This window comes from Monopterus albus, unplaced genomic scaffold, assembly GCF_001952655.1.
Source record: "Monopterus albus unplaced genomic scaffold, M_albus_1.0 scaffold198.1, whole genome shotgun sequence".
NCBI lineage: Eukaryota > Metazoa > Chordata > Actinopteri > Synbranchiformes > Synbranchidae > Monopterus > Monopterus albus.
Window position 1 is genome coordinate 439,051 of NW_018128078.1, and position 25,993 is coordinate 465,043.

The following is a 25,993-nucleotide window of genomic DNA, read 5'->3' on the forward strand; positions in this document are numbered from 1 at the left end:
CAGCAAAAAAGCCTCAACAGAGCAGGCAACACCAGCAAGGAAGAGTCCAACTTGGTTACATTCAGTGTCTCAGGAAGAGAAGAGGACTCTGGTTTGTGAGGCAACTTTAGAGTTTGCAGCAAAGACTGAAGCCACATCAGTTCAGCCAAAGAAAGAGTTACCACAAACAAAATACCTTCAGTCAGTTCACTCATTATCACTTTTACCAAAGGAAGCCATACTTACCATCACTAAACCTGAACCGCAGGTGACAGTACAGAGGCAAGAAAAGGCCAGAAAGCATGCAGCTACCTCAGAAGAAAAAAGGCAGATGACAGCTGATTATCACAAAGGTCTTGAGGTGTCGGTTACTGGGGTGGAGTCGCAGATTCGAACTGAGCCCAAACCTCTGAACATCTTCCCAGTCTCCTCCCAGTCCTTGGAGCTGACAAAGGAGACTCCTTTTGTTGCAGACCTCAAACAGCAGCGAGCACTAGTCCAAAAAGAGGATTACTGGAATATCATGCACTCTTTGAACATTACAGATACTCAGGCCCTTGAGGAAGGTCACACCACTGGTCTTGAAGCTGATGAGAAGTTCATCCCTAAGATTAATATTGAGCCCAAGATCCCCAAAAAGTCTGTTTTCATAGAAGAGAAGGCAGCTGCCACTGAAAGCTGTACTATCTTAGAAGCTGCTGACCAGGACCTGGCAGTCCAGATCCAGGAGGGCCAGTCAGTCTGCCAGTCAGTGTTGCTAGAAGAAAAGCAGGTTATTATGGGAGAGAGGTCAAGTGAGATACATAAAGCTGAAGGCTTGACTGTTAGCATCATGATGCAACCCAAAAAAGTTATGTTTGTCCATGAGTCTCAGGACACTAAAACACTACCGAGAGAACTGAACTTTGTCATTCAAATTCCCAAACCATCAAGTCTGAATATACGGCAACAGCTCAGAGATGCCCTTCAGTCTGCTGTGGCCAGTGAGCCGCACGTTTTAGTGGCTGACGTTGTTGGAAGGTTACAGGCTGTGGAGGTACAGGAGGTAAAAGTTCAGAGGGAGTCCAGACACGCCACACATACCTACCTGATCACAACACCAGACGCACCATTGGAGATCACTGTGTCTTTTGAGGGTGAATACCCTCAGACAGCTGATTTCAGGTCTGAACTCCAGAAAGCGCTGCATGCTATGGTTTTCCAGGAGCAGCAGAGCCTTACATCAGAGCAGCCAGGTACGATACAGACGGACAAACCTCAGACAGCACTGGTCAGCTCAGCACGATCTAAAGAGGTGTTGTCATCTGTGGTGGACACCATGATAACGGCAGAGAGTGCGGTTGGGTTTCCTCCTGCTGTATGCCAATCTGCAGCTGTGAAAACTGAAGCCAGGGCTTCCTTTCAAAGCGCAGTTCAGAGTCAGTCTGAGATCTGTGAGTCTATGCTGATAAGGACGGTCAGGTCAGATATGGATGCCGCTGCTGCTGAGGCGACCACGACCGTGCCCACAGGCCAGGCTGAGCAATTTGTGGACACGTTTGCTCACAAAGAAACCAGAGAAGAGTATATTTCAGAAGCAACTATGATCAGTGAGTCATCTGACAGTGTGATTGATTATCCTGTTGTCACTGATTCTCTGGAGGATGTTTGCACTGAGGAAAACGGCAAGGCCATTTTTGCTGCCACCATAAAATATGCCACCAAGGTTAACTGGTTTTTTAATGGGCAGTTGGTGAAATCTGGCAAAGAGTTCAAGTGTTCTAAAGACGGTGACACATACACACTAGTTATCGACAAAATTGTCAAGGAGAGGCATCAAGGGGAATATGTCTGTGAGGCTGAGAACGAAGCCAGCAGGACTGCAACATCTTCAAGACTCACTGTGGTCTCAAGAGGTTTGATGATGGGCAATTCTTTGATATCATCATCAACTAATGTCCACACTGACGATTTTCAGATTCTGTTGTCTGCAAATCTCAGCCATAACTCAAACTTTATATGAACATGGGAAAGTACTTGTGAGCTGAATGCCCTCAAAATACTAGCTGATAAACTGAAATCATAGTGTAAATTCTTTTACTGCTTCCTTGAGTGTATCCAAGCAAAACAAAGTTTGGAGGCATGAGGTTTTAACCAGACAGCAGTAACATTATCACTTTTCCTATATGCTCATCCATTCCTCCACAAAGATATTATTCCATTTCCATTTGCTTTTCCGTCCAAGGAATTACATTTAACTCCATCTCCTTGAATGTCTGTCAATCCACATTGCTCATCCATTTGTCTTTGCATGCTCTCTCTCTCTTTCTTATCACAGCACCCTTTGCATCTTCAGTCCAAACTTAATACCATTTTCCTCCTCCACAGTCAGAATAACTTGGTGTGTCAGTTTGCATCCCAGGTTTACTGCATCACCACCTCCAGTCGAAGCATTCCCATTTGCTTGCATTTCAGCTCCTTCTGTTTATTGACTTTGGCTGTTTATCTTTCTGTCCCTCCAAAAATGCAGTGAAACCTGTGTTCAAGCACAGAATTGTCCCTGTGGAGATCAACATTGGCAGCACTGCCAACTTTCAATGTGAAACTGAGGACACTCAAGACATGGCTTTCCAGTGGTTCAAAGATGGACACCTCATTAAACATGGTGATAAATACAAGATTATCAGTTGCTTCAACACTTCTTCTTTGGAGCTACTAAGCCCAGTCAAGGATGACAGTGGCGAATACACCTGCAAGGCATCCAATCCGTATGGCAGTGATGAATGCTCCGCCACTCTCATTGTGACTGGTAAGAGTAGCTTACAGTTCCTTCTTCTTCTTTGGTTGTGTTTGAAGCTTTGATTGGATCTAGAACTGTAGTTGACTTCTTCTTCCTAAAAGCTAAAGTGTTTGTTGCCCCTTGCTTTTCTTTTGATGAACATTGGTGGTTTGCATTTTACTCAAGTGTGAACTGTTTTTAAGCTTTCTCGATTCGTTGGTTTGTTTTTGTCTAATTGGCATGTTTTGGTTAAGGTAAATTTACAGCGTATGACATGTTTCCACTAATGTATTTCTTTTTTCTGAATTCTTATAGAGCATTACCCCCCTGCCTTCATTACTATACCTGACTCTCAGACTGTGTATGTTGGAAAGAGGTCAGTGATACAGTGTGCAATAACAGGGTCTGCTCCTCTGAATGTTGTCTGGCTCAAATACAACCAGGCCTTACCCAGAGATTCCGCACACTACCAAATGTCTTGTGAAAGGAAAAAGTACACTCTTGTGATAACCAGAGTTGAGGCAGCTGACAGGGGGCTCTATGTGTGCAAAGTGTCTAATAATGTTGGGATGGCGGAGTGCAGCATGGAGCTGCATGTTATTGATAAGCCCAGTTTTGTAAAGCCCCTGGGCCTGGTTGCTGCTGTGGTCGGGGCTCCTCTGCACCTGCAGTGTCAGGTGGATGAGGATACCGGAGTAACTGTCACCTGGACTAGAGATGCTAAACGGGTCCACCAGTCTCCAGACTGCAAACAGTCTTTTGAGGATAAGACAGCTTCTCTTGATATCCTTAAGACCACACTGAAGGACTGTGGAAATTATGTGTGCACAGTAACAAATGAAGCCGGGAGTGCAACTTGCTCTACTTCGGTGAAGGTACAAGGTAAGAGTAGTCTAGTTTGTTTTCGTAGATACTGCGGCATTTGAAGCTGTTGCAAATCAGCAGTAATGAAAACTATTTCATTCTGTTTAATTTAGATGATATAAATGCAGGTCCAGCTTTACTTTTAAATCTTAAATGTCTTCTTTTCCAATGCTGGGTTGTTATTTTAAAATGGCTTATTTGAATTCATAATGGCTGTCTTTAACTGCACACCTCTCCAGAGCCTCCAGTATTTGTAAAGAGGCTGGAAGCCGCCACAGTCTGGAAGCAAGGAAGCACTACACGGCTGCAGTGCGCTGTCAAAGGATCCCCTGAACTCCATACCACCTGGTTCTTCAATAACAATGAGCTGCCAGCCGGTGGTAGGTATGGTGTCGGTCTGAAGGATGGTGTCACCACTCTTGAAATACAAGACGTCATGTTGAGTGACAGTGGAAACTACACCTGTGAAGTTCTCAATGAGTCTGGGTGTGAAAGCTGTAGCACTAAAGTAACAGTGAAAGGTGTGTACACTGTAGCATTTTTTTTATGACAGAACTAGATTTTCAATGAGAGTAAGACCTTGTCTAACTGAAATGTTTCCCTTTAGAACCGCCATCTTTCAGAAAGGAGTTACTCCCTGTAGAGGTAGTCAGAGGATCTGTAGCAGTACTGGAGTGTGAGATTGCAGGCTCTGCGCCATTTGAAGTGGTCTGGAAAAAGAATAAGAAAAGCTTGTCCACAGATATGAAGTACACCATAGTGTCACAGGGATCCCTGACCTCCCTGGAGATCCAGTCATTTGAGAGTGCTGATGCTGGCGAATATGAGTGTGTTGTATCAAATGAGGTTGGGTCAGTAACCTCAAAGTCAGTGGCTAAACAGAAAGGTTAGTCCAGAAAAAACAAAGAAAAACAGATTAACTTTCACTGTTCTTGGTTGTTGTTTATATTACTGTTGTTATTTCAGAACCACCTATGTTCTCAAAGAGGGTTGAGAGTGCTACAGCAGTGCTGGGGAATACAGTGAAACTCCAGGGAACCATAAAAGGCTCAGCTCCCATCATTATCCAATGGATGAAAGACTCTGAGTTGCTATGGGATGATGATCCAAATGTCAAGATGACTTTTGACAACAACATTACCAGCATGTCCTTCTCATCTGTTGAGATAAAGCATGGTGGCAAATATACTTGCCTTGCCAAAAATGAGGCGGGACAGCAGAAATGTGAAGCTATCTTAACAATTCAAGGTTTGAACATGTTCTTCTTTTGTTTGGAAAGTTCAGATGCATTTTTAATTTTAAAGCTAAAACTCATGTTGTGTTTTAGAGCCTGCTAGGATCTTAGAGAAAGCAACATCCATCAGTGTAACTGCTGGGGATTCAGCCACATTGCAGTGCACGATCTCTGGAAGCCCTGAGCTCAAAGTGAAGTGGTTTAAAGATGGGAAGGAGATGATCAGTGGCCGTAAATATAAGATGACAAAGAAAGAGAACACTGCCATCTTAAAGATTCTCACAGCAGATAAAGGAGACACTGCAGAGTACATGATGGAGGTGTCCAATAAAGTCGGAAAAGACCAGTGCACCTGCTCCGTCACTGTTATAGGTTAGCTTTACCCAAGAATACATTGGCTTGAAATGTGGCTCTTCATGGCAGTTACATGTTCGATGTGTTTCCTTACACAGACCGTGCAGTTCCACCATCTTTCACTAAATCTCTAAAGAAAGTGGACGGGAGCATTGGCAGCAATGTTACTTTTGAATGCCGCGTTGCTGGATCTCAGCCGATGGTTGTTTCTTGGTACAAAGACAATAAACAAATCCACAGTGATGACAAGTATAAGCTTGATTTCAGTGAGAGCACAGCTTCTGTGACAATAACTGGCCTGGATCCAAGCAATGGTGGCATTTATACTTGCCGGGTCTCTAACGATGCCGGAGAAAAAGAGACCAGTGGCACTTTGTCAGTCAGAGGTTAGAGGCCTTGAATTCCTACATTAAACAGGAATATGGCAGACATTACTCAGAATCCAAAGTTATTAACTTGTATACTGTTTTCCCTTCCAAATAACTCCAGAACCTCCCGTCTTAACGGTGAAACCTGCCTCTCAGGACGTGTCACCAGGATCGAATGTTGTCATAAAATCAGCTTTTACAGGATCGGCTCCGCTGGTCGTTAAGTGGTTCAGAGAGGAGAAAGAAATTTTCACTGGAGGAAAATGTTTCATTAGGAAAGATGCCTCTTCTAGCTCTTTGGAGCTTCACTCTGTGAAACCCAGTGACTCTGCTAAATACACATGTCAAGTATCCAATGATGTTGGGAGGGCGGATTGCACTGCAGTCCTCTTTGTCAAAGGTACGCTTTCATTCTTTGTTTGGAAAAATGATGAGCTAAACTGTTTTTTCCCCATGGCTTAACATCTTTTTGTAATGTTTGCTGTGAATTTTCAGAACCCCCAACATTTACTATGAAGCTCGAGCCTCTGCAGCTGCTGAAAACCGGACAACCTCTGAAGTTGTCCTGCAAAGTGCAAGGCACTCCTGTTATTAGCATCATGTGGTTTAAAAACGGCTCAGAAATCTGTTCTGACCACAGACACACATTATCCTTTGACAGCTCAACAGCTACTCTGGAGGTGGCAAACTGTTCTGTAGAGGACAGTGGAAATTATGTCTGTGTGGCTTCCAGTAAGGCGGGCAAAGACCAGTGCAGCAGCTCGGTAACGGTGAAAGGTTGGTTCTTTGGTAGCGACTTTATTCAGTTTAACTGTTGGCATATAGTCTGGTCCACCTTGTTATTTAACATGTGAAATGCTGCCTGTGTTGATGGGAGCTTAATTTCCTGTCTGTCACTTAAAGACCATCCGGTGAACTTCACCACACACAACCAGAGTTGCAACAATATGCAGTTTTCATGGTGTGATAAACATCTCAGAAAATGCTTCCACACGCACACGTGACCTGGGAAAGTTTGTGTGTGTTTCTGGGGTGGGATCGGGATCAGTGTGAGTCCTTTTATAAGTCAGAGGTCTGTGAACCAACTGATAATGTGGAAAATTGTCTCGATAGTGCATGTTATGAGCAATGTTTATATGCTCACACGTTTTATCGTTTGATATTAAAGTTATTAACGAGACACACACTCTGACCCGCACGAAGAGATGTGTTCTCCAAGGAGTCAGTTTCTGAGATGTCCGATCTACGTGTTGCATTTTTTTCCTTCAATTCTGGTAATAAGCGAATATGCTCGGTATGATAACTGTCAGTTTTCATACCACGGTCCACCATGAAACCAGGATACCGCTGTGACCCTAACCACAACACAACTGGTGACTTATGACTTGTGACTCCTATTAGTTACTGGATCTAACCTAAAAGTTAAAGTCTATTGGCAGCTCAAAATTAGGTGTAAGTGCTTGTTTGTCTCTGTCAGCTGAAAAGCAGTTTCCAGCCTGACAACTGGTACATTTGCACAAGGTCAAACATGCTGACGCAGTACACGATGCAGTAGTAAATACACGATACTTCTCCTACATTCCAAATTGCAAAGACGTTTAGCAAGGACATCTCAATCTGCTTCTGCTTACTAGTTTTGAAACCAAATTCTCAATAGTCTTTCAGTGATTAGATGGCATTAATGTCCCAAACAAATCAGTCTTTTAACTTATTCAAAAATGTATGTTTGTATTTGTGATCTAGATTTTGCTTCCTGACATGTACAGAGAACTGAGGCACCTTCACTGGTACACTGACTGGACAAATCCAGTGAGAGTGGAGAGTTTGTAATGTGGAGGCATAGTTCAGTGGACTCTGTGGACCAGACTGGCCTCGTGATACTACACCTCATTGTTCAGCACTTTATATCTGTTAAATGACATCTGTTTTCTTTTTTATAGAGCCTCCAGTGTTTGTGAGACCCTTTAAATCAGCTGAGCTTGTAAAAGGAACCGACATTATCTTGGAAGGAACCATTTCAGGTTGTGCTCCTTTTGACATAAGTTGTTTCCTCAATGATAAGCTGATCAGAATCAGCAAAAGGCATAAGATAAGTGTGGAAAATGACACAGTCACTCTTCACATCTCAAACTGTGAGCTCAGAGATGTTGGCACATACCAGTGCACTGTTGCAAACGATGTTGGAGAGACATCTTGTTCTTGCCAGGTTTCACTAAAAGGTTAGTCAGAGGGCAGAGCCAAATACTGTCACACTGTGTGCTGCTCATTATTGTTATAGCCACTGTTTAGATGCAAATTTAAATGACACATTTGTATCTAACCTGGGCACCACAAGATTTTCTGCATATTTTGCTAGTGTTAAATCCCATATTTTGTGCACAGTAATGTAATTTGTAGGAGAAAGGGTGGTTGTGTTTGTTTTTCTTATTTAGTCAGAAGAAGGGAGATACCTTTGTTTGTGTTGTCATTTTGCCTGGGCAACTTCTCTTGACAGTGTGATCTGTGGTCTTCTCTCACTAGAACCACCATCATTTGTTCAGAGACTAGAGGATATGTTCTGTGTGGTGGGCTCTGAAATCTCTATGATGTGCATGTTGTCTGGATCACTTCCCATGACTCTCTCCTGGATCAAGGATGAGCATGAGCTCACAGAAGACGAGCATGTGAAGATGTCCTATAACACCAAAAGTGCTGTGTTGAATTTGAAAAATACTCAGCTGTCACACGGTGGGAAATATGTCTGTCAGGCACAGAACAAAGCCGGGACTCAGAGATGTGCCACTGTGCTCATAGTGACAGGTTTGGAGAATGCTTGTGTCTTTTGTCTTAACTTCCTGTTCCTTTTATGTCAAGCTTGATGCTTCATCTGTTGCATTAAGACCTGTAAGTGAAATAGTTAATTCATATTATGTTGTTATCCCAGAGCCAGCAAGTATTTCAGAACATGCAAAGTCCATCAGTGTAACCCAGGGTGATCCAGCGAGGCTTGAATGCACATTCTCAGGCACAAAACCGCTGAAGGCCAGATGGCTGAAGGCTGGCAGGGAGCTGACCTCAGGCCAGAAATATAAAGTGCAAAGCACAGACACCAAGTCTGTGCTCAAGATTATTAAAACAGAGAAAAGTGATGGCGGTGAATACACCTTTGAGGTTTCAAATGATGTAGGCCATAGTTCCTGTGAGGCCACGCTCACCATTCTCGGTGAGTTCTTAATGTGTACCCTGGAACTTCAATCGTTTTTCAATCGTCATTTTGTCTTAATTTGCCATTGTTTCTGACCTTTCTTTTTTTCTCCTATCTGTGGTAGATCAAATAATTCCACCATCTTTTACGAGAAAGCTGAAGCAGACAGAAGGTATCAAGGGCTCATTTGCTCACCTGGAGTGTCTTGTATCTGGGTCCCTGCCCATAACCATACAGTGGTACAAAGACGAGCACGAGATCCAGACTGACGAGAAACACAAATGCACATTCTTTGAGAATGTTGCTTTTCTGGAAATCTCTGACCTTGAGAGTAAAGATATTGGCAACTACACCTGCATTGCTAAAAATAAAGCGGGAACTGTGCAGTGCTCTGGGATCTTATTTGTCAAAGGTTTGGACACAGTTTATTTATTACCATTTATCAGGTTGTCGTGTCTAGTCGAAGTATACGGACACAATCTTTGTCATGTGTGTGCCTTTCACAAGCATCAGTCTGTTCTTCTCTTATAGAACCACCGTGCATTCTGGAAAAGCCCGACTCTATGAATGTTTTGCCTGGCTCCAAGGTCCAGTTTAATGTACTGGTATCTGGTACGCCACCTCTGACCATCAAATGGTTTAAAAACAAGAAAGAGATTCTATCCAGCGCTGACTGCTTTGTGATGAAAGACAACACCTCAAGCTCACTGGAGCTCTTTTTTGCCAAATCCTCTGACTCTGGAGACTATGTCTGTGAAATACAGAATGATGTTGGCTCCACTTCATGCCTAATGGGGCTCTTTGTCAAAGGTTACTACTGCTCCCTGACCTTTATCATTTTTCTTTATTTTGTTGTGATCACCATACTTAAGTAACTTCTGTGTGTTTTTTTTTTTAGAACCTCCCTTTTTCACTGAAAAACCTGAAGGTATATCAGTAGTGAGAGCAGGCGACACCAAGGTGTTTGAGTGCAAGGTTGTCGGTACTCCAGAGATCTCTGTGCATTGGTTCAAAAATGGAGCCGAGATTCACCAAAATGTCAAACACAACATGTCTTTTTCCAACTCTATAGCCACATTAGAGATTTGTGAAGTTAGTGAACATGACAGTGGGAAATACTTCTGCGAAGCCCGCAATGAAGCGGGCACAGAGACTTGCACTGTTGAGTTAGAAGTGAAAGGTTGGTTTTCCTTTTAATGTCCACATCTTGTCAGCATTTCATTTAAATCTCAAGATCAAGCTAAATATCACTAAGAAAAGTCAAGAACTAAATTTTTCCTGTTATTTCAGGCCCTCCTTCAATTGTTGAAGAGCTGATGTCTCTAGAAGTTGTTAAAGGTTCCACAGCAGTATTTGCTTGCAATGTGGCAGGAAGTACTCCATTTAAGATCACATGGTTGAAAGACAGAAGGCCAATCAAATCCAGCCAAAAGTATATTATCACTGATGGTGAAAATGTGGGCTTGAAAATCCAGGACTGCAAAGCGGAAGATGTTGGTACTTATCACTATGTGGTAGCGAATGAGGTTGGAAGTTGCACAGGCTTTGCATCTTTGTCTCTGAAAGGTTGGTTTTAATGACGATTAAAAGTCCTATTGATATATACGGTAACAGACTACAGTACTGTGCATGTTCTGATATTACATATTATCTTTGTATTAGTTCCTCCAACATTTATAAAGAAGATGGAAAATGTCTCTACTGTTCTGGGAGATGTTGCGATCTTCCATTGCATTGTGGAAGGTTCTCTGCCTCTTTCTGTACAATGGCAAAAAGATGAGAACTGGATCTCCGAGGATCCAACGATTGAGAGAAAGTTTGAGAATAATGAGGCAACTCTCAGGATCCCAGCCTGTGAGGCGACTCACAGTGGGAAATATACCTGCCAGGTCGTAAATGAGGCCGGGCAGGACAAATGCTTTGCCTCCCTCATAGTCCAAGGTATCTCTTCTTGATGCTCAATTCTTATGCCCAACATTGTAGCTAACAGCAATAACAAGTGCCCTCACCTCTGTTTAATGGTGTTGTAGAACCACCTACAGTCCAGGAGAAGCCAGAGGTAGTCAAAGTGACTTGTGGAGATCCAGTTACTCTTGAGTGTAAGGTGGCTGGATCCCCTCAGATCAGAGTGAGATGGAGCAAAGATGGCCAGGAGTTCCATTCAAGCAGGAAACACCATCTCTGCTACGAGAACAACCTCAGCAGCTTTCACATACGGTCCTCTCAGCTGGACGATGCTGGAGAGTACCTGTTTGAAGCCACAAACTCTGTTGGGACCTGCAGTTGTAAAGTCAAGCTGGTTGTTTTAGGTTTGTAAATACCCTTCAAACTTTAACAAATATAAGTTGTAGAATTGCTTTTTTCTCTTACTTTAATTCTCTTTTAATATTGTTTTAAACAGAAGAGGTAATTCCTCCAACATTCATTAAGAAAATAACAAACATTCAAGCAATTATGGGTTCAGTGGTTACGATAATGGAGCAAAGGGAAACACAAGATCACAGAGAGCTCCAAATATAAACTTCTGCACAGTGAAAATACAGTCTCACTGGAGTTAAAACTGACAGAGGGTGCTGATACAGGAGAGTATTCCTGTAAAGTTACCAACAAAGCAGGAAGCAGTGTGTGCAGTGGAGTTCTTACAAGTAAAGGTTAGCATTCAAGACACATTTTCAGCTCAGAGGTTGTTTGTCATGTATTGTAATCATTTTTTTGTGTGTGTTTTAGTGCCACCAAGATTCATAGCTGAGCCTGAGTCTCAGGCTGTTATTCCAAAGTCTTCTGTACTCTTCAGAAGTGTCTTTGAAGGAACACCTCCGTTTACAGTGAAATGGTTCAAGGATGACATTGAACTCGTTACTGGGCCCTTGTGTACGATCAGACTGGCGCAGTATTCTTCCTCTGTAGAGCTTTGTTCAGTTGGGACTCTGCAGTGTGGGATTTATTCCTGCCAAGTTAGCAACGAAGCAGGCACAGTCACAAGTGCAGCAGAGTTGTTACTGAAAGGTTGGACTCTCCTATTTTTCATTCACCACCACCAATTAATGCTCAGTTTCACAGCTCCTGTTTCTTCATTGTCACTATCTTAGCTTGACATCACATTCTTTTGGGAGTATCTGTTGTCACCTGTCCACATCTTCCATACATCACATTAATGTGTTAGTGGTATTTTATTCTGACAATAGTAACTTGATCTTTTAACTTGGCAGAACCACCTCAGTTTGTCCTGAAACTGCCACCCACTGCCATTGTGAAGCAGTCTGAGGAGCACCGTTTTGAATGCAAGGCCACCAGCTCACACCCCCTCACTATGTGCTGGTACAAAAATGACCAAAGGATAACAGATGGAGGCAACTATAAAATAATGTTTGTTGACTCGACTGCATACTTCCAGCTTCATGCTGCAAGGTTTGAGGATAGCGGAGTCTACACCTGTGAAGCTCATAATGATGCTGGCAGTGCAAGCTGTAGCACCATTCTCACAGTTCAAGGTCAGCTATCAAACAGACATCTTGGCAACACTCTGCTGTTTTGTCCTCTTGTAACTTGTGGAGCACGAAAAAGAAAGGACTGAAAAACTCCTGCAATGCACATTTTGACAATGTAAAAGTCTTTTTGAAACCCTGTCTACAAATGTCAATGTGGAATCCAGCAGCCCCATCTCTGTTTTCATGCACAAATTCGATTTTAGTCCTGTGTATCAGAGATCATGAGTCTGTCTTTAGAGAGAAGTTGTTCTGTTTTTGCTAGAATGATACCTGCATACTGTCTAAGCTTGAATATCTCACATCTCTACGTGATAAGACATAACCTCCTATCTGCATTAATGTTGCACAAGTGGTTTTGATCTCTCACTAATTTGTTTTTTCTGGTGACATCTGGATGGATTTCTCTAGCATGGTCCTCAACAAGAATTTATGTCCTGCCTGGACCTGCTCAGCTGAATTGTTGGTCCACAAATGTTACCTCTGTCAACATATCTTGATTTCTTTTCCAGAATCCCCATCCTTTATTAAAACTCCAGACCCAGTGGAGGGTATTAAAGGGAAAGATGCCAGCCTGCACTGTGAGATTTGTGGCACTCCACCGTTCCAGATTAACTGGTACAAAGACAAAAGGCCACTAAAGGAGAACAGGAAATACAGGATGGTCAGTGACGACAGCTCTGCAACACTTCACATTATGAAACTGGATCTGGAGGATGTAGGGCTTTATGAGTGCAGGGTGTCAAACAATGTAGGAAGTGAATCCTGCTGCACGACCGTTACCCTAAAAGGTTAGTACAGAATCACAGCCGTTTGCTTACGTACTTTGAACCTCGTTTGCCTCTGCTTATCTTTGATCTTTCCAACACTGCTCAGAACACCCAGCCTTTGTCTTTAAGCTGGTCGACCAGTTGGTGATACTCGGCCAGAAGCTGACATTGACAGCAACAGTAAAAGGCACTGAGCCTCTGACTGTGTCCTGGGTTCAGGACAAAGATCACATTCTCAGAGATGGTGACAACAGGAGCATCACTTTTGAGAACAACGTGGTCACCCTTGTGGTGCCCAAGGCTGACTTGACCACAGCTGGAAAATACACCTGCTGTTTGAGGAATGACTGTGGTGTTGTGGAGTCTGTCTCTCAAGTCACCGTTCTAGGTTTGTAGAACTCCAGGATCTATTGTATTCCAGTGACAGTGTAGGGATTTGTTTAGCTTAATAACCTCTTCCGTAATTTCTAGAACCTGCTGCAATTGTGGATAGACCAGAGTCCTTGAACGTGAAGTCAGGAGAAAATGCAGCTCTTGAGGTCACAGTATCTGGTTCACCAGAACTGAAAACTAAGTGGTTCAAGGATAACAAAGAGCTTTCAGCTGGTGCCAGGTATCAGATGTCCTTCACAAAGAGGGTTGCTGTCCTGAAGATTCAGTCTGCTGAGAAAACAGATGCTGGAGAATTCAAGTTAGAGGTTACAAACCATGTTGGTACAGCCTCTTGCAAAATTAGGCTGTCTGTCTCAGGTTGGTGACCATAGTATATGTGAAGTTTTTCATCCTCTTATGAATTTGTGATGCTTTTAATTAGCAGTTACCTCAGAAATACTAAATAACAGTTTGTTTGTTTTTTTTATAGATAAGTTGATTCCACCTAGTTTCATTAAAAAGTTGAGAGACACCCGCCTTGTTGTGGGTAAACCTGTTGAGATGGAGTGTAAGGTCACTGGCTCTGCTCCTTTAACAACCTCCTGGTTCCATAATGGTGAGGAGATCATGAGTGGGCCAAACTATGACATTAGCTGTGCTGATAATAGCTGCACACTGAGCGTTCCCATTGTCAAGATGTCTTACGCTGGCAAATACACATGTAAAGCTGTAAATGCTGCAGGAGCCAGTGAGACGAGTGCTTCAATGCATGTGACAGGTCAGTAGATATCAATTAAGTAAAGACCTGAAATTTTAGAGGATAATTTTCACAGCATCAGATCAGACTCATTACAGAAAGCTAATAATTATCTTCCAATGCATCTGTTTTGTTGGAACCCAGAACCTCCATCTTTCGTGGAAACACCTGAGGCAAAGGAAACCGTGCCCGGCAAAAATGTGTCTTTCTCAGCCAAAGTGAAAGGCAGCGCCCCACTCAAAGTCAAGTGGTTCAGGGGAGCCAAGGAAATGCAGCACGGAAGAGGCTGTGAGATCAAGCTGAAGGATGATGTCGCCACTTTGGTGCTGCACAGAATTGAAAAGTCCCACGCAGGAGAGTACACGTGCCAGGTCATCAATGATGCAGGGAAGGAAAGCTGTCCTGTTAACCTCTTCGTGAAAGGTTTGTAGAATGATAGATTTCTTTCATCTTCTGTGCCTGTTCAAAAATGAATTTTATGTAACTGATCAAAAAACTACCTTTCTCAGAGCCAGTCTACTTTGTCAAGAAGCTGAGGGACATTTCCGTTGAAAAGGGCAAGCCTCTGAGGCTTGAAGTCACATTTGCTGGATCCCCTATGGTAAATGTGGCCTGGAAGAAGGATGGTCAACCTATCTGGGCCTCATATCAGTACAATGTGATCACCACTGACACATCCTGCATCCTGGAGATTCTTAACTCTGACAGAATGGAGGCGGCTGGTAGATACTCTTGTGAATTGGACAATGGAGTTGGAAGTGACAGATGTGAAGCAAAAGTGTCAATTATAGGTAATATGTGCATGCTATTGTGATTATTGTTGTCACTTGTAATAATTAATAATCATTCATTTATTCATTCATTCATTCATTCATTCATTCTTTTATTTGTTCAGCACCTGTAGTTGTACTAAATCATCAATCATCTTTCATTTTAGAGCCACCATACTTTGTTGAAAAGATGGAGTCAGTGGAGGTAACTGTGGGTGATCCAGTTACCCTGAAATGCTGTATTGCTGGAACTCCTGACATCTCGGTAGCTTGGTTTAAAGATGGTGGAAAGTGTCGCAAGACCAACACCTGCTCAATGGACTTTGCAAATGGCGTTGCCACTTTGAAACTGATGAACACAACCAAGTTTGATTGCGGTGAATATACCTGCAAGGCCGAGAACCGGGTTGGCTCAGCCTTTGCCAGCTGCAATGTGATGGTTAAAGGTGAGGCTCGTTTCTCATACTTTCTACAGTGTAAATGAATCCACCTGTGATTGTGCATCAAGTTTTAAAAGCCGATGTACCAGAGTCAAATTCCTCATGTGTCCGACACATCTGGCCAATAAAGCAGATTCTGATCTGTCATGCTTATGTCAAACTAGGTAACACTAACATCCCAGTGCTTTTGCTCATCATTCATTTCATGCATGAAATGAATAATTCTTAGAGGTAACTACTAATGCTGCTAACTAGAGGTGTAACAATACACAGAAATCATAGTTTGATATGCACCTCGCTTCTGAAGTCATGGTTCGGTGCTGTGTGTTTATTGTGCTCCCATCCGCCAATTAATATGTTCGTGTAAGAACACAGATTTTTTAAAAAGAACAATCCTACTGCTAACTACTAGTAAATACTGCATTCTGTACACACCTGCAGCAAACCTAGTCCTGTACCGAAGCAGGTCTATACAAATGAAGGCACCTTTAGACTTGTAGGACTCTCATAGCCTCTCCAGCACCTCTTCATGTACAGATAAAGCTCCCTCCATTCACATAGCCTCTCTTTCTATGCATAGAAACCAATGGATTTCTTTGGATACAGTGCAGCCACATAGTTCTTCATCCTCCAAAACTCAGTGGTTTCTATGACTCAGCATAGCTTCTCTCAGAATCTATTCGATTTGTCAAGAAGCTAGAAGATGTCTGCTGGAGTACACTCGGCATGGCGACCAGAGGGTCTGCGTGACATGGAAGAAGAATGACCAGCTGATCTTCTTACCACTATAACGTCAAAACAGCTCCTGCTTCCCCTGCGTTCTAGAAGTCCTTAACAGTGACAGAGCTGTGGTGGCAGGAAAATACACTTGTGAAAATTCCAGTGCTGAAAGCACTGATATCTGTCATGCTCATGTCAATATTAGTAATGCACTAACATATTTCCTACATCTGAACTCATTACCCAGTGTTTCCAGTTACTAACAACTAACCTCCAGTGTAGTTATCATTTCCTGTGATCCTGTGCTTGTAGGTAACAGCGACTTGGTTTTGGCTGGTCTTGTGTTTGTTAGGTTAGAAAGGCTTAGCGGACCTTGTTTTGGGTGTTGTTAAGGTTAGATAGGTCAGGTAAATACTGCCTTGCTTGGAAAAGGAAATTTATGCAGGTAGAATTTGTTAACACGTATTCTGAATAGAGTGGACCTGCTGTATTTGTTTACTTTTGTGTTCCAGATTGTTCTGTTGTCTTACATGCTGTGGGTCTTTGTTTTTGCCAGTGCTGTTGTAAAGGCCCAGTGCCTGGTAATTTACACCAGAGATTTGAATTACAAAGCATTTCTCCATTGAAACACATGTCCTGACTTTTTTTGTTTTCTCCTTCCAAAACAGAGCACAAAGTCCCTCCAAATTTCACCAAGAAGCCATCTAAGTCCATGGTGGATTCAGCAGGTAAGACAGTGAAGATGGAGAGCTGGGTGTCTGGTTCCCAGCCGCTGACTGTCACCTGGTACAAGGACAACAGTGAAATCTGCAGTTCTGACAAATATGATGTCAGCTTTGAGAACAGCATGGCCGTGCTGTGCGTGAGAGACTCCAGCAGCTCTGACAGCGGCGTGTACACCTGTGAGGTCTCCAACAATGCTGGCAAAGCTTCATGTCGGGTTTCTCTCTCCATCTCAGGCATCAGTGTCGGTTAGTCTTCACTGCAAAACATTTTCAATGGATCATGACTGTGCTTTGTTTTCTACTTTTGTTTTAAAGTTAAATGGTCTTCAGGTCAAACTGTTCCCTGAAAACCTGAGGAGACAAGACACTGCAGCCCCCTTCCATCTTGATTAATCCATTTTAAATCAGTTTGGATCTCTGCAAAATTTAGACTGATGCTATCAGGGCTTGAGCTGCATCTTTGGTCAGGCAGTCAGTCTCTTTGGCTGGTAGCCAGTCGAGAAAAGCAGCTGATAATATGATGCCAGTGACAAGCCAAAATAACTTCCTGCGCTAGCTGGTTCATTTCCAGTTTTCTAACTACAGTTTAGGAAGATTCCCAGCGTTCTTCCTGTTTAGACAATGACTTACAATGTTGATTCCAAGAGGCATTTGTGTAAGGATACCAGGGACTTCTGGCTGCAGAGCCCTTTATGATCTATTAGGGTTATATTTCATTGGATGGTGTCACAAAGCTCATATGATTTCTTCCTCCAGTTTGTGTGTCCTGAAAGGTTATAACCCAGATTTCCTCACTACAAATGTGGCTGTGCCTGGGCCTTTAGAAACTTCATTTTTCACAGTGTTGCATTTTTTTTGCAGAAGGCTGCCGCTGTGGCCACTGAGTTTTCCACCATGTTGACCAGGAGGTTTATAGTAAACAAGTTAAGGTTCATTTGTTTTTATGTTTTCTCAGCTGGTTCAGAGCTAAATAACAGACCAAGTGCTCTAACCATCTTCAACCTAAGCAGAGGCAGAACAGAAACAAACTTGGATAAACTAGTTCGGGTAACGTGATGATGGGTTCTTGACAGGATCTAATAGAAAACCTTTGTGATGTGGTTTCCCTGAAAGGTGTCCTGTCCATCGTGTTTCTATTTGAAAACCAACTAACTTTAGTTTCTTCCTTTGCCACCACTCTTTCAGTAAGCGATCAGGCTCCGAAATTTGACGTACCGCTGGAGCCAGTGATGGTGACCGAGGGGGAGAAGCTGAGCCTCAGAAGTCATGTCAGCGGCACTCCTCCACTGACCATTCAGTGGATGAAGGACAGGAGGGAGCTGAAGTCCAGCGCAAACACCAGAATCACATTTGTTGGTGGGACAGCCTGTCTGCAGATTGCCTCGGTCTCAAAGACCGATGCAGGCGATTACCTGTGCAAGGCTAGCAATGCCATTGGCAGCGACTTCTGCAAGTCCAGGGTCACTGTGAAAGGTAACAGCGCCGGTTTGTGGTATCAGTTTGATCAGTGCCATTTCTTACAACTTGCTGACCGGCCTGTGTGCTGAATGTTTAGAGCTGATCTTTGGTGTTTTACACAGTAAAGAATAGGAAATACATTTCCGCTGCATCAACTGTTGCTGTTCTACCATTATTCTGGTAATCCCGTTATTTGATTACGTGGGTTAAATGGTTTTGGGTGGTTTGTGTACGCTTTATGCGGTTTTACCCAACAAAAATTTTCAATATTCATTCTGCTGCTCTGCTTTTTGTAGATTGACAGGACACTGAGTCTAACAGGTTTCATATAGGCTCGCTAATATGAGACAAAACCAAGTGACATTTAAGTTTATTACAACTAGGCTTGAAACTATTGTTTTTCCGTTTAAAATCATTTGGTCATGCCTCTGTAATAAAAGCCTTGTAAAGCTTTAAATCTGCTTATACAAGTGAAGACTTCCAATCAAATGGACCTGGTTGATTTTTCACTATTGTAATTATGGAGTTGGGGTCACCAAACAGTAAATTTTGCCAAATACTTTAATGATAATTAAGCAAGTTTGAAACTCTGATTGAGTAGCCTGTTGTTGTTCTAACGTGGCAACATGGCACTTGCTTCTATAATTGCTTTTCAGAGAGAGGAGCCAAGGCTGCCCCTGCCGATGTCACCGCCCCAGCTGCAGATAATCTTTTCTTCATCGAGGAACCTAAAAACGTCTCTGTCGCTGAGAGTAAGTAGACTGCTGGTAGACTGTTTTGAACCTGGACCTGAGTGTGACTGGCAGCTAGGAAAAAGCATTACAGTTCCCTGCAGATCTGCTCATTGGCCAGCTTCTCCAGCTGGTCAAAGGCAGGCACATTTTTTAATATGATTTTAGATTTTCAGAAAGAAAAACTATTTAAAAAAACAGAAACAATTCAGAATCTCTAGTACCAAAGTGATTACTCAATCAATCAGTATAGGCAACTGTCAAAATATTAATGACAAACTATTTTGTTCTGTTGCTCCAACATTGGTCATGAGCTTTGGGTCATGACCGAAAGGGCAAGATCCTGCATACAGGCGGCCGAAATGAGCTTCCTCCGCAGGGCGGCCGGGCGCACCCTTAGAGATAGGGTGAGGAGCTCGGTCACCCGGGAGGAGCTCAGAGTAGAACTGCTGCTCCTCCACATCGAGAGGAGCCAGCTGAGGTGGCTCAGGCATCTGTTTCGGATGCCTCCTGGGCGCCTTCCTAGGGAGGTGTTCCAGGCATGTCCCACCGGGAGGAGGCCCCGGGGAAGACCCAGGACACGCTGGAGGGACTATGTCTCTCGGCTGGCCTGGGAACGCCTCAGCATTCCCCCGGAGGAGCTGGAGGAAGTGTCTGGAGAGAGGGAAGTCTGGGCATCTTTGCTTAGACTGCTGTCCCCGCGACCCAGTTCTGGATAAGCGGAGGAAAATGGATGGATGGATGGATGCTCCAACATTCAACAGTTCCAGTATCTCAGTGGCGAGCTATACTGGACATTTATGACCATTCACTGGCATTTTAAAAGCAAAACCCTGGAATAATCAATAACAGAATAATCATTTCAAGATTATTTAGTAATAACATAATGGTTGATTGGAGCTCTAATCTTTTTAGTTTTTGTTTTTGCATTTTTTTGTATGTGTCATCTTATCATTTCGCATCTACAGCGAGTACAAGCCCAGTGTCAACCGTTAAACTTACGCAGATGTGCGTAATGTGACCAGACAAAGTGAATCTGTATGTCCATTTCAAGGGCTGAAATTGAAAGAACTACTGTATTTCTCCGGTTTGCTAACCTTTATGACAGAGCAGGGCTGTTATGGTGAAGGAAATTCCTCTGCAGTAGTTTAGAGTGGCTCAACACTGCAACATGTGATATTACCACAATTTTTTCATTGTTGTATTTGCAAATTACACATTTTATCCTGGTTTTACTGCTATATAAATAAGTGCAGTACAGTCAAAGATGTAAAAGAGGATATTTGTTAAAGAAATGGTGCAAATCTAATTTAGTAAAAAAGACATTTTTTAAGCATAAAGAATAACTGTAAAATTTACAGCTGAGTTTTCATGGCATTGTTGCATGCTAGGAAGCTAACATGTTAACCTTAGGTGGTTTCAAAGAGGATCATGAGGACAGTATTCCCAGCAGCGCTAACTCTGTAACTGTGCGTTCTCTGCACAAATAGACAGGTATTTGCAGGAAACTTTAGACAGCAGAGGAACTCTACCCTGGCTGTAGTACCACTAGGCAAACAGAGCTCTGTTTGAGTCCACGGACCTCCTGTAGGTGGCACCACAGTATGTTCGGTTTCTGATCAAGTTTTTTTTAGGTAAGGACATGGATGTGATTGTCCATGACTTGAAAGGTCTCCAAGAGTTTTCTTTTTTTGCTTGTGCAGAGGACTCCTCACATTGCAGTTGTTGCAGTTGCTTGCCATCACCATGGTTGACGTGTCAGTAGTGTGGTATTCTATTATTGTGACAGCCATACAGCATAGGAATTAGTTTTGGGTCTGAACTAAAGAATTACATGTCAAAAGAATTGAATGAATTTTATGTAGGTGTGGTCTCTAGCAGGGTGCATCCAATTAAAAAGCACAGCATGAGGGATTTATATAATACATCATTTAACTTAAAAATAACATGCACTGAAAAATTCCAAGTGAAACTGCATTTTCTTATTATTTTACAGAGGACACTGCAACCTTCATCGCCAAAATTGGAGGTGACCCGATCCCCAGTGTGAAGTGGATGAAGGGCAAGTGGAGGCAGATCAGCCACGGTGGTCGAATCTCCGTTGAGCAGAAGGGCCAGGATGCCAGACTGGAAATCAGAGATGTCACCAAGTCTGACTCGGGCCACTACAGATGTGTTGCCTCCAACAAGCACGGAGAGATTGAGTGCAGTGCTGCAATGGAGGTCTCCAAAAAGGAAGAAGTAGAAGAAATTGGAGACCTAAGGATAAAACTGAGGAAGTAAGAGATTTGGCACTAGGATGTGTTGACTGAAGAGGAACATTAGATCTGTATGATTGATTTGTTTAGATTTATATGTTGACGTCTGCTGTTTTAAAAAAAAAAAATGTTGCAGGATGAGTGGAAAGGAAATGAGATCAACTGATTTTTGTCACAGATTTTCTGACTTCAAAATGCTTACTGGACCTATTGAAGAAGCCACTATCTCTGAGCATATGTTTGGTATTTGTCAGGACTCCCTCAAAGCAGAAGAGTCCCAAAAAATCTGAAGAAATTGATATTGTGGAGTTGCTGAGAGGTCACGACACGAAAGACTATGAGAGGATCCTTCGAGAACATGAGATCTATGACTACCGAGCCATTCTGCAAGCTGTTGAGTTCCTGAAGAATGAGAAGGAGATGGAGACTGGAAAAGTGGTAAGAGAAAGTCTGAGGGCACTAAACTGAGCCCTGATGACGGTGTATCTCTGGCTTGGGTTGAATTACTGATTTAACATTTTAGATTAGTGCTGTCATTTTGCTAGGAAAATGCAGCTACTAGAGGTCAAGATTCAGCATCACAAAAAACTGACAGCAATCAGTATTATGACACAGTTCATGGGCCATGTAAAGCATTTGGAAAATACACTCCTTAAAGGATAAGGCCAGTCATTTTCTATATTAACGCCTGTCAGCTAGCAGTCCTGGATCAGCTTGGTCGTCTGTGCCGTATACGTTAACTGTGAGAAGAGACAGATCGCTGGTGGTTTTAGTCTTTGTACGGGGACTGTGGAAAATACTATCAGTATAAAAGATGACCAGTCTTATCCTTTAATGTTACTGGGAAATGTAATTAAACTGTGCAACTTAGTACGGTTTACATGGAAAAAATAATAACTTACCAAAACGCATCAGATACTGCTTCGTAGTGAGAGAACCTGGAACTTACATTTAGTATCACCTCAGCTTGTCCCAACAGCAGACAGTGTCTGCAGGTTAAGTTGCACATCGCCAAGTTTCCTCAGTGGAAAAGGCCTAATAAAGCAGTTGTTAAAATGTCAGCATGAAAACAGACCTTTGCTTGACATGTTTTCACACTCTGTTAGCAGTGTAACAGATTAAGGTGGTGCTCTCTGTTCTCCTGCAGGAGGTGGAGCATGGTGGTCGGGTTGAAGACGAGTTCATGGCCCAACTCATCCAGCAGCTGGAGGGACGAGTCAGCACAGAGGTATAATAATAATAATAAACATCCCTGTATCAAGCCAAATCCTGATTCTGCAGATTGGGAGCAGGTGATACGGATTGTTGTAAAACTGCTTGGTGACACAGAGCATAAACCACAGAGGCTTGTTATTCTGAGGTGATGACAGATGCAGCGCTATATCCAGTTATCAGACTGACATTTTACACCTGTTCAAACAAACCGAGGTCATTTGTTACAAGATGAAATGTGCTACAAATTTGCCTCAATACATTTATTTCAGTATCCCTCCCATTGACTCACACTTCCTGATAGCAGCAGAAAGAGACCAGAATCCAGAATGCAGTCTTTAGGAATCAAGTACAGGAAGCATTTTATTTTTAGCTGGACGTTTTCAGGCAGCCTATTAAAGGTAAACCAGTGAGCAGAGGGACTAGGTTTCCAGTGTTTATCACTGAAGTGCAGGGAAAACATTTTACGTTTTTAAGGACATCGATAGGAAGATACAACAACATTTTATAACAGACTGTTGTGCATGTGCAACACACAGGATGTAGAAATTATATAAAAACATGTACAAAAAAAAGGTCTTTGCCATTGGTGGAATGGCTGAAACATTTTGAATCCTCAGCCTGTCTCTGTGACGGAGGACATCACCGACCAGGTGACCACTGAGAACCAGAGTGTCACTTTTGAGTGCCAGATCAGGATCAACTACTCGGAGATCATGCTCACGTGGTACAAGGGCACCCAGAAACTGCACAACAGCAACAAGTACAAGATCAGCAGTGTGGGCGACCGCCATTACCTGGAGATCAAGAACTGCCAGGTCAAAGATCAGGGCAACTACCGTGTGGTGTGTGGTCCTCACATCTCCAGCGCCAAACTCACCGTCACAGGTGAGAGATGGAGTGTTTGGACATCCTGTTCTGTCTGCTGGTCATCCGTCTGTACGTCTTTAATGTGTCTTCGTGTCCACTTCCTTTGTTTTATTATCAGGAGCTGGTTACAAGGCAGGTGAGCAGTAAACTGATAGCTAACAAAACTGATCTCTGACCCTGCTACGTCACATGTGATTTATTTCTTATTGTTTTGTGTATTTCTGTTTGTTTTGTGTCCCTTCGTTTTAGTAGAGAATACAAAAAGTCTTAACACATCAAATCAATAAAATAGTTTATAAACTAACAAAACTAATAGTGTGAAGCCAGACGCTAACTCTGCTCATCTGGTTTTAGCCGACCAAATTCAGTTCACAAAATGCATCCGAAGCATCGAGGTCAATGAAAGCCAGTCTGCAACCTTCGAGTGTGAGTTATCCTTCGACAATGCCACTGTCACATGGTACAAAGACTCATGGGAGCTTAAAGAGAGCCCAAAATATAACTTCAGGACAGAGGGCCGACGGCACTTTATGACCATCCGCAACGTGACTGCAGAGGATGAAGGTTTGTTAAACAAAAAACATGAATAAAGTGAATTGGACAGTTACACTTTTAAAAACGTGCTAATCTGCAAATTTACAGAATGGCAAAAAAGAAAAGAAAACAAATGAACCTATTAAACTACACCACAAATGTTATTTATTCCTTTTTTTCAGTTGTGCAGCCTTAAATGATTACATAATTAAAATTCCAACAATAAAGCTCAGGCGAGACACCGGGGCTAGCAGATTCTGTGACTGATTAGCATGTTAGCAGTTAGCTGGCAGCTCTAGTAGTTCACTAGCCAACTGTGAGTAGACAAAGATTTTGGTTAAAAAAAAAAGTAACTTTCTGCTGTGCCTGGACCTTTATGATGATTTATTCTACCACAGTCTTTAGAATTCTACAGATTGTCAGGATTTTTAGTGAAAAATGTCCTGAGAAATTAATTGAACAGCATAAATAATGTCTCTGTCAGGCGTGTACTCTGTGATCGCTCGCCTGGAGCCAATGGGAGAAGCTCGGAGCACAGCTGAGCTTTACCTTTCAGGCAGAGGTTTGTATGTTTTATTTATTTTTTCCAGGCATAAAGAGTTACCAGAGTCAGTGGCAGGGCCTTTACAGTACAGCTTTTATAACATTTTACATTGTCCCTTCACAGACATAGGGTTAGGAAGGATTCCTCAGGGTGAGTGTTTCAAAAAGCAAAGTAAATCAACTACAATAAAACTCAGCATGTCTCCACATCTAAACCAAATCTGTGGTGTTTATTTCCTATTTAATTGGAGCCACAATGAAATAGCATCCTGAGGTTTAGGGTCCATACTTTTACAAGAAAAACTCTGGAAAAAAACTAAGCAAAACAATTTTTTAACAAATTGCTGTACATTTTTATAATGTTGTGAAAAGGAACATGTGAAAGCTTACTGTCACAACACAGGCTTAAAAATATTCCCAGTAATTTCACAATTGAAATTGCATTTATGGCAAAACCTTTAGACATCCCGGACACATCAGCTCAAGTCCCAGAAGCCGCTCCTGCTGTGGTTTCCACAGGTGAGTCTGGGACTGATTATACCAGTCCAACCAAAGTTTGTCTTCTTCGCCTCAGCCTGACTCAGCTTGTGTCATTTCTGCCAAAAGATTCCTCTGAGTTTTATCAGTATGAAGAGAGAACAGAAATGGAAGGTACAAAGTTTTGTGAATGACCACATTCTGCTGTTGAATCTGCTGTTACTTAATGTCTATGCTTTGTGTAACTGCATGAAGCAGTGTGAATCGTAGCATTTCTGCCTCATTAAACAACTTTTAACCACCACTATCCTCATCAGCACCGTCATCCCTTAACTCATCCCACATAACTGTGTGTGTTTTGAGGTCAACCCTGGCTTGTGTTGATAAGATACAGTATGAGTAAGATATGACGTGTCCTGTAATAATATCTCACTAATTTAACTTCAGCAGCTACTGTATGTCCAGCAAACTGAAATATGTTTCAGATGTTACTAAATGGAAACAAATGTATAGAAGGGAATTACAGGCCTGTGTTCTGTGATTTCTAGACAAAGTTCAGAATGAAAGAAATAAAAATTAAGGTATATTTGTCTCATTTAAACCTTGGTTTTTAAGATTAAAGTGTAAGGTGTGAGCTCTGACCTTAATCTCATCATTTTTGAAATTTAACTTTAAAACTGATTGAAAATTTAGCAAAGATTACCAGATTAAAACTGTTTTTAAAATGGTAATCAAAAGTCTGTTTTACTTATTTGAATGTTAATTTTGACAATAAACTAAAAATTTACATTTGAAATTAATTTTATGAACTCGAGCCAGATCCCTGACTCTGTCAGAGATTTTTTGATTTTAATCGCGGTTCACATATTTTAAGTTAATGATTCTCGACTAAACACTTCTAGAAATTTTAGATCAAACTCAGAAATCCAATTAATTTAGCTAACTAATTAAAATAAATTTTAAAGAGAAATCAGAATTCTGATTAAAAGCCACATTTTGAGAAAAAAGTTTAATATTAAAGTTATATTCGAGATTTATAACCTTAATCACAAAATTCTCCAAATTGCGTTAATAAATTTGATGTTTAAGTTTGAATTTTGTCCAAGTTTAAGTCTCTCTCTCAAAAGTTT

General features: G+C 42.2%; 1 protein-coding gene across 1 annotated transcript in view; it reads left to right on the forward strand.

Annotated features, from left to right (window-relative positions):
* The window catches only part of LOC109970431 (titin-like), a 206,786-nt gene that overhangs the window by 38,793 nt on the left and 142,000 nt on the right, over positions 1-25,993 (forward strand). Inside the window, 40 exon segments of the mRNA XM_020617984.1 lie at positions 1-1,874; positions 2,489-2,767; positions 3,053-3,619; positions 3,841-4,122; positions 4,209-4,487; positions 4,568-4,849; positions 4,929-5,207; positions 5,288-5,575; positions 5,679-5,957; positions 6,053-6,334; positions 7,498-7,776; positions 8,078-8,356; positions 8,481-8,759; positions 9,273-9,551; positions 9,640-9,921; positions 10,032-10,307; positions 10,404-10,682; positions 10,772-11,050; positions 11,143-11,215; positions 11,217-11,392; positions 11,469-11,747; positions 11,951-12,232; positions 12,739-13,017; positions 13,103-13,384; positions 13,468-13,746; positions 13,859-14,146; positions 14,270-14,548; positions 14,635-14,916; positions 15,063-15,341; positions 16,724-17,014; positions 17,966-18,253; positions 18,895-18,990; positions 20,966-21,248; positions 21,482-21,665; positions 22,375-22,455; positions 23,060-23,448; positions 23,626-23,873; positions 24,328-24,405; positions 24,511-24,537; positions 24,849-24,905. The exon segment at positions 1-1,874 is cut by the window's left edge and continues 14 nt beyond it. Of these exon segments, the coding sequence (XP_020473640.1) occupies positions 1-1,874; positions 2,489-2,767; positions 3,053-3,619; positions 3,841-4,122; positions 4,209-4,487; positions 4,568-4,849; positions 4,929-5,207; positions 5,288-5,575; positions 5,679-5,957; positions 6,053-6,334; positions 7,498-7,776; positions 8,078-8,356; positions 8,481-8,759; positions 9,273-9,551; positions 9,640-9,921; positions 10,032-10,307; positions 10,404-10,682; positions 10,772-11,050; positions 11,143-11,215; positions 11,217-11,392; positions 11,469-11,747; positions 11,951-12,232; positions 12,739-13,017; positions 13,103-13,384; positions 13,468-13,746; positions 13,859-14,146; positions 14,270-14,548; positions 14,635-14,916; positions 15,063-15,341; positions 16,724-17,014; positions 17,966-18,253; positions 18,895-18,990; positions 20,966-21,248; positions 21,482-21,665; positions 22,375-22,455; positions 23,060-23,448; positions 23,626-23,873; positions 24,328-24,405; positions 24,511-24,537; positions 24,849-24,905 (11,723 nt within the window).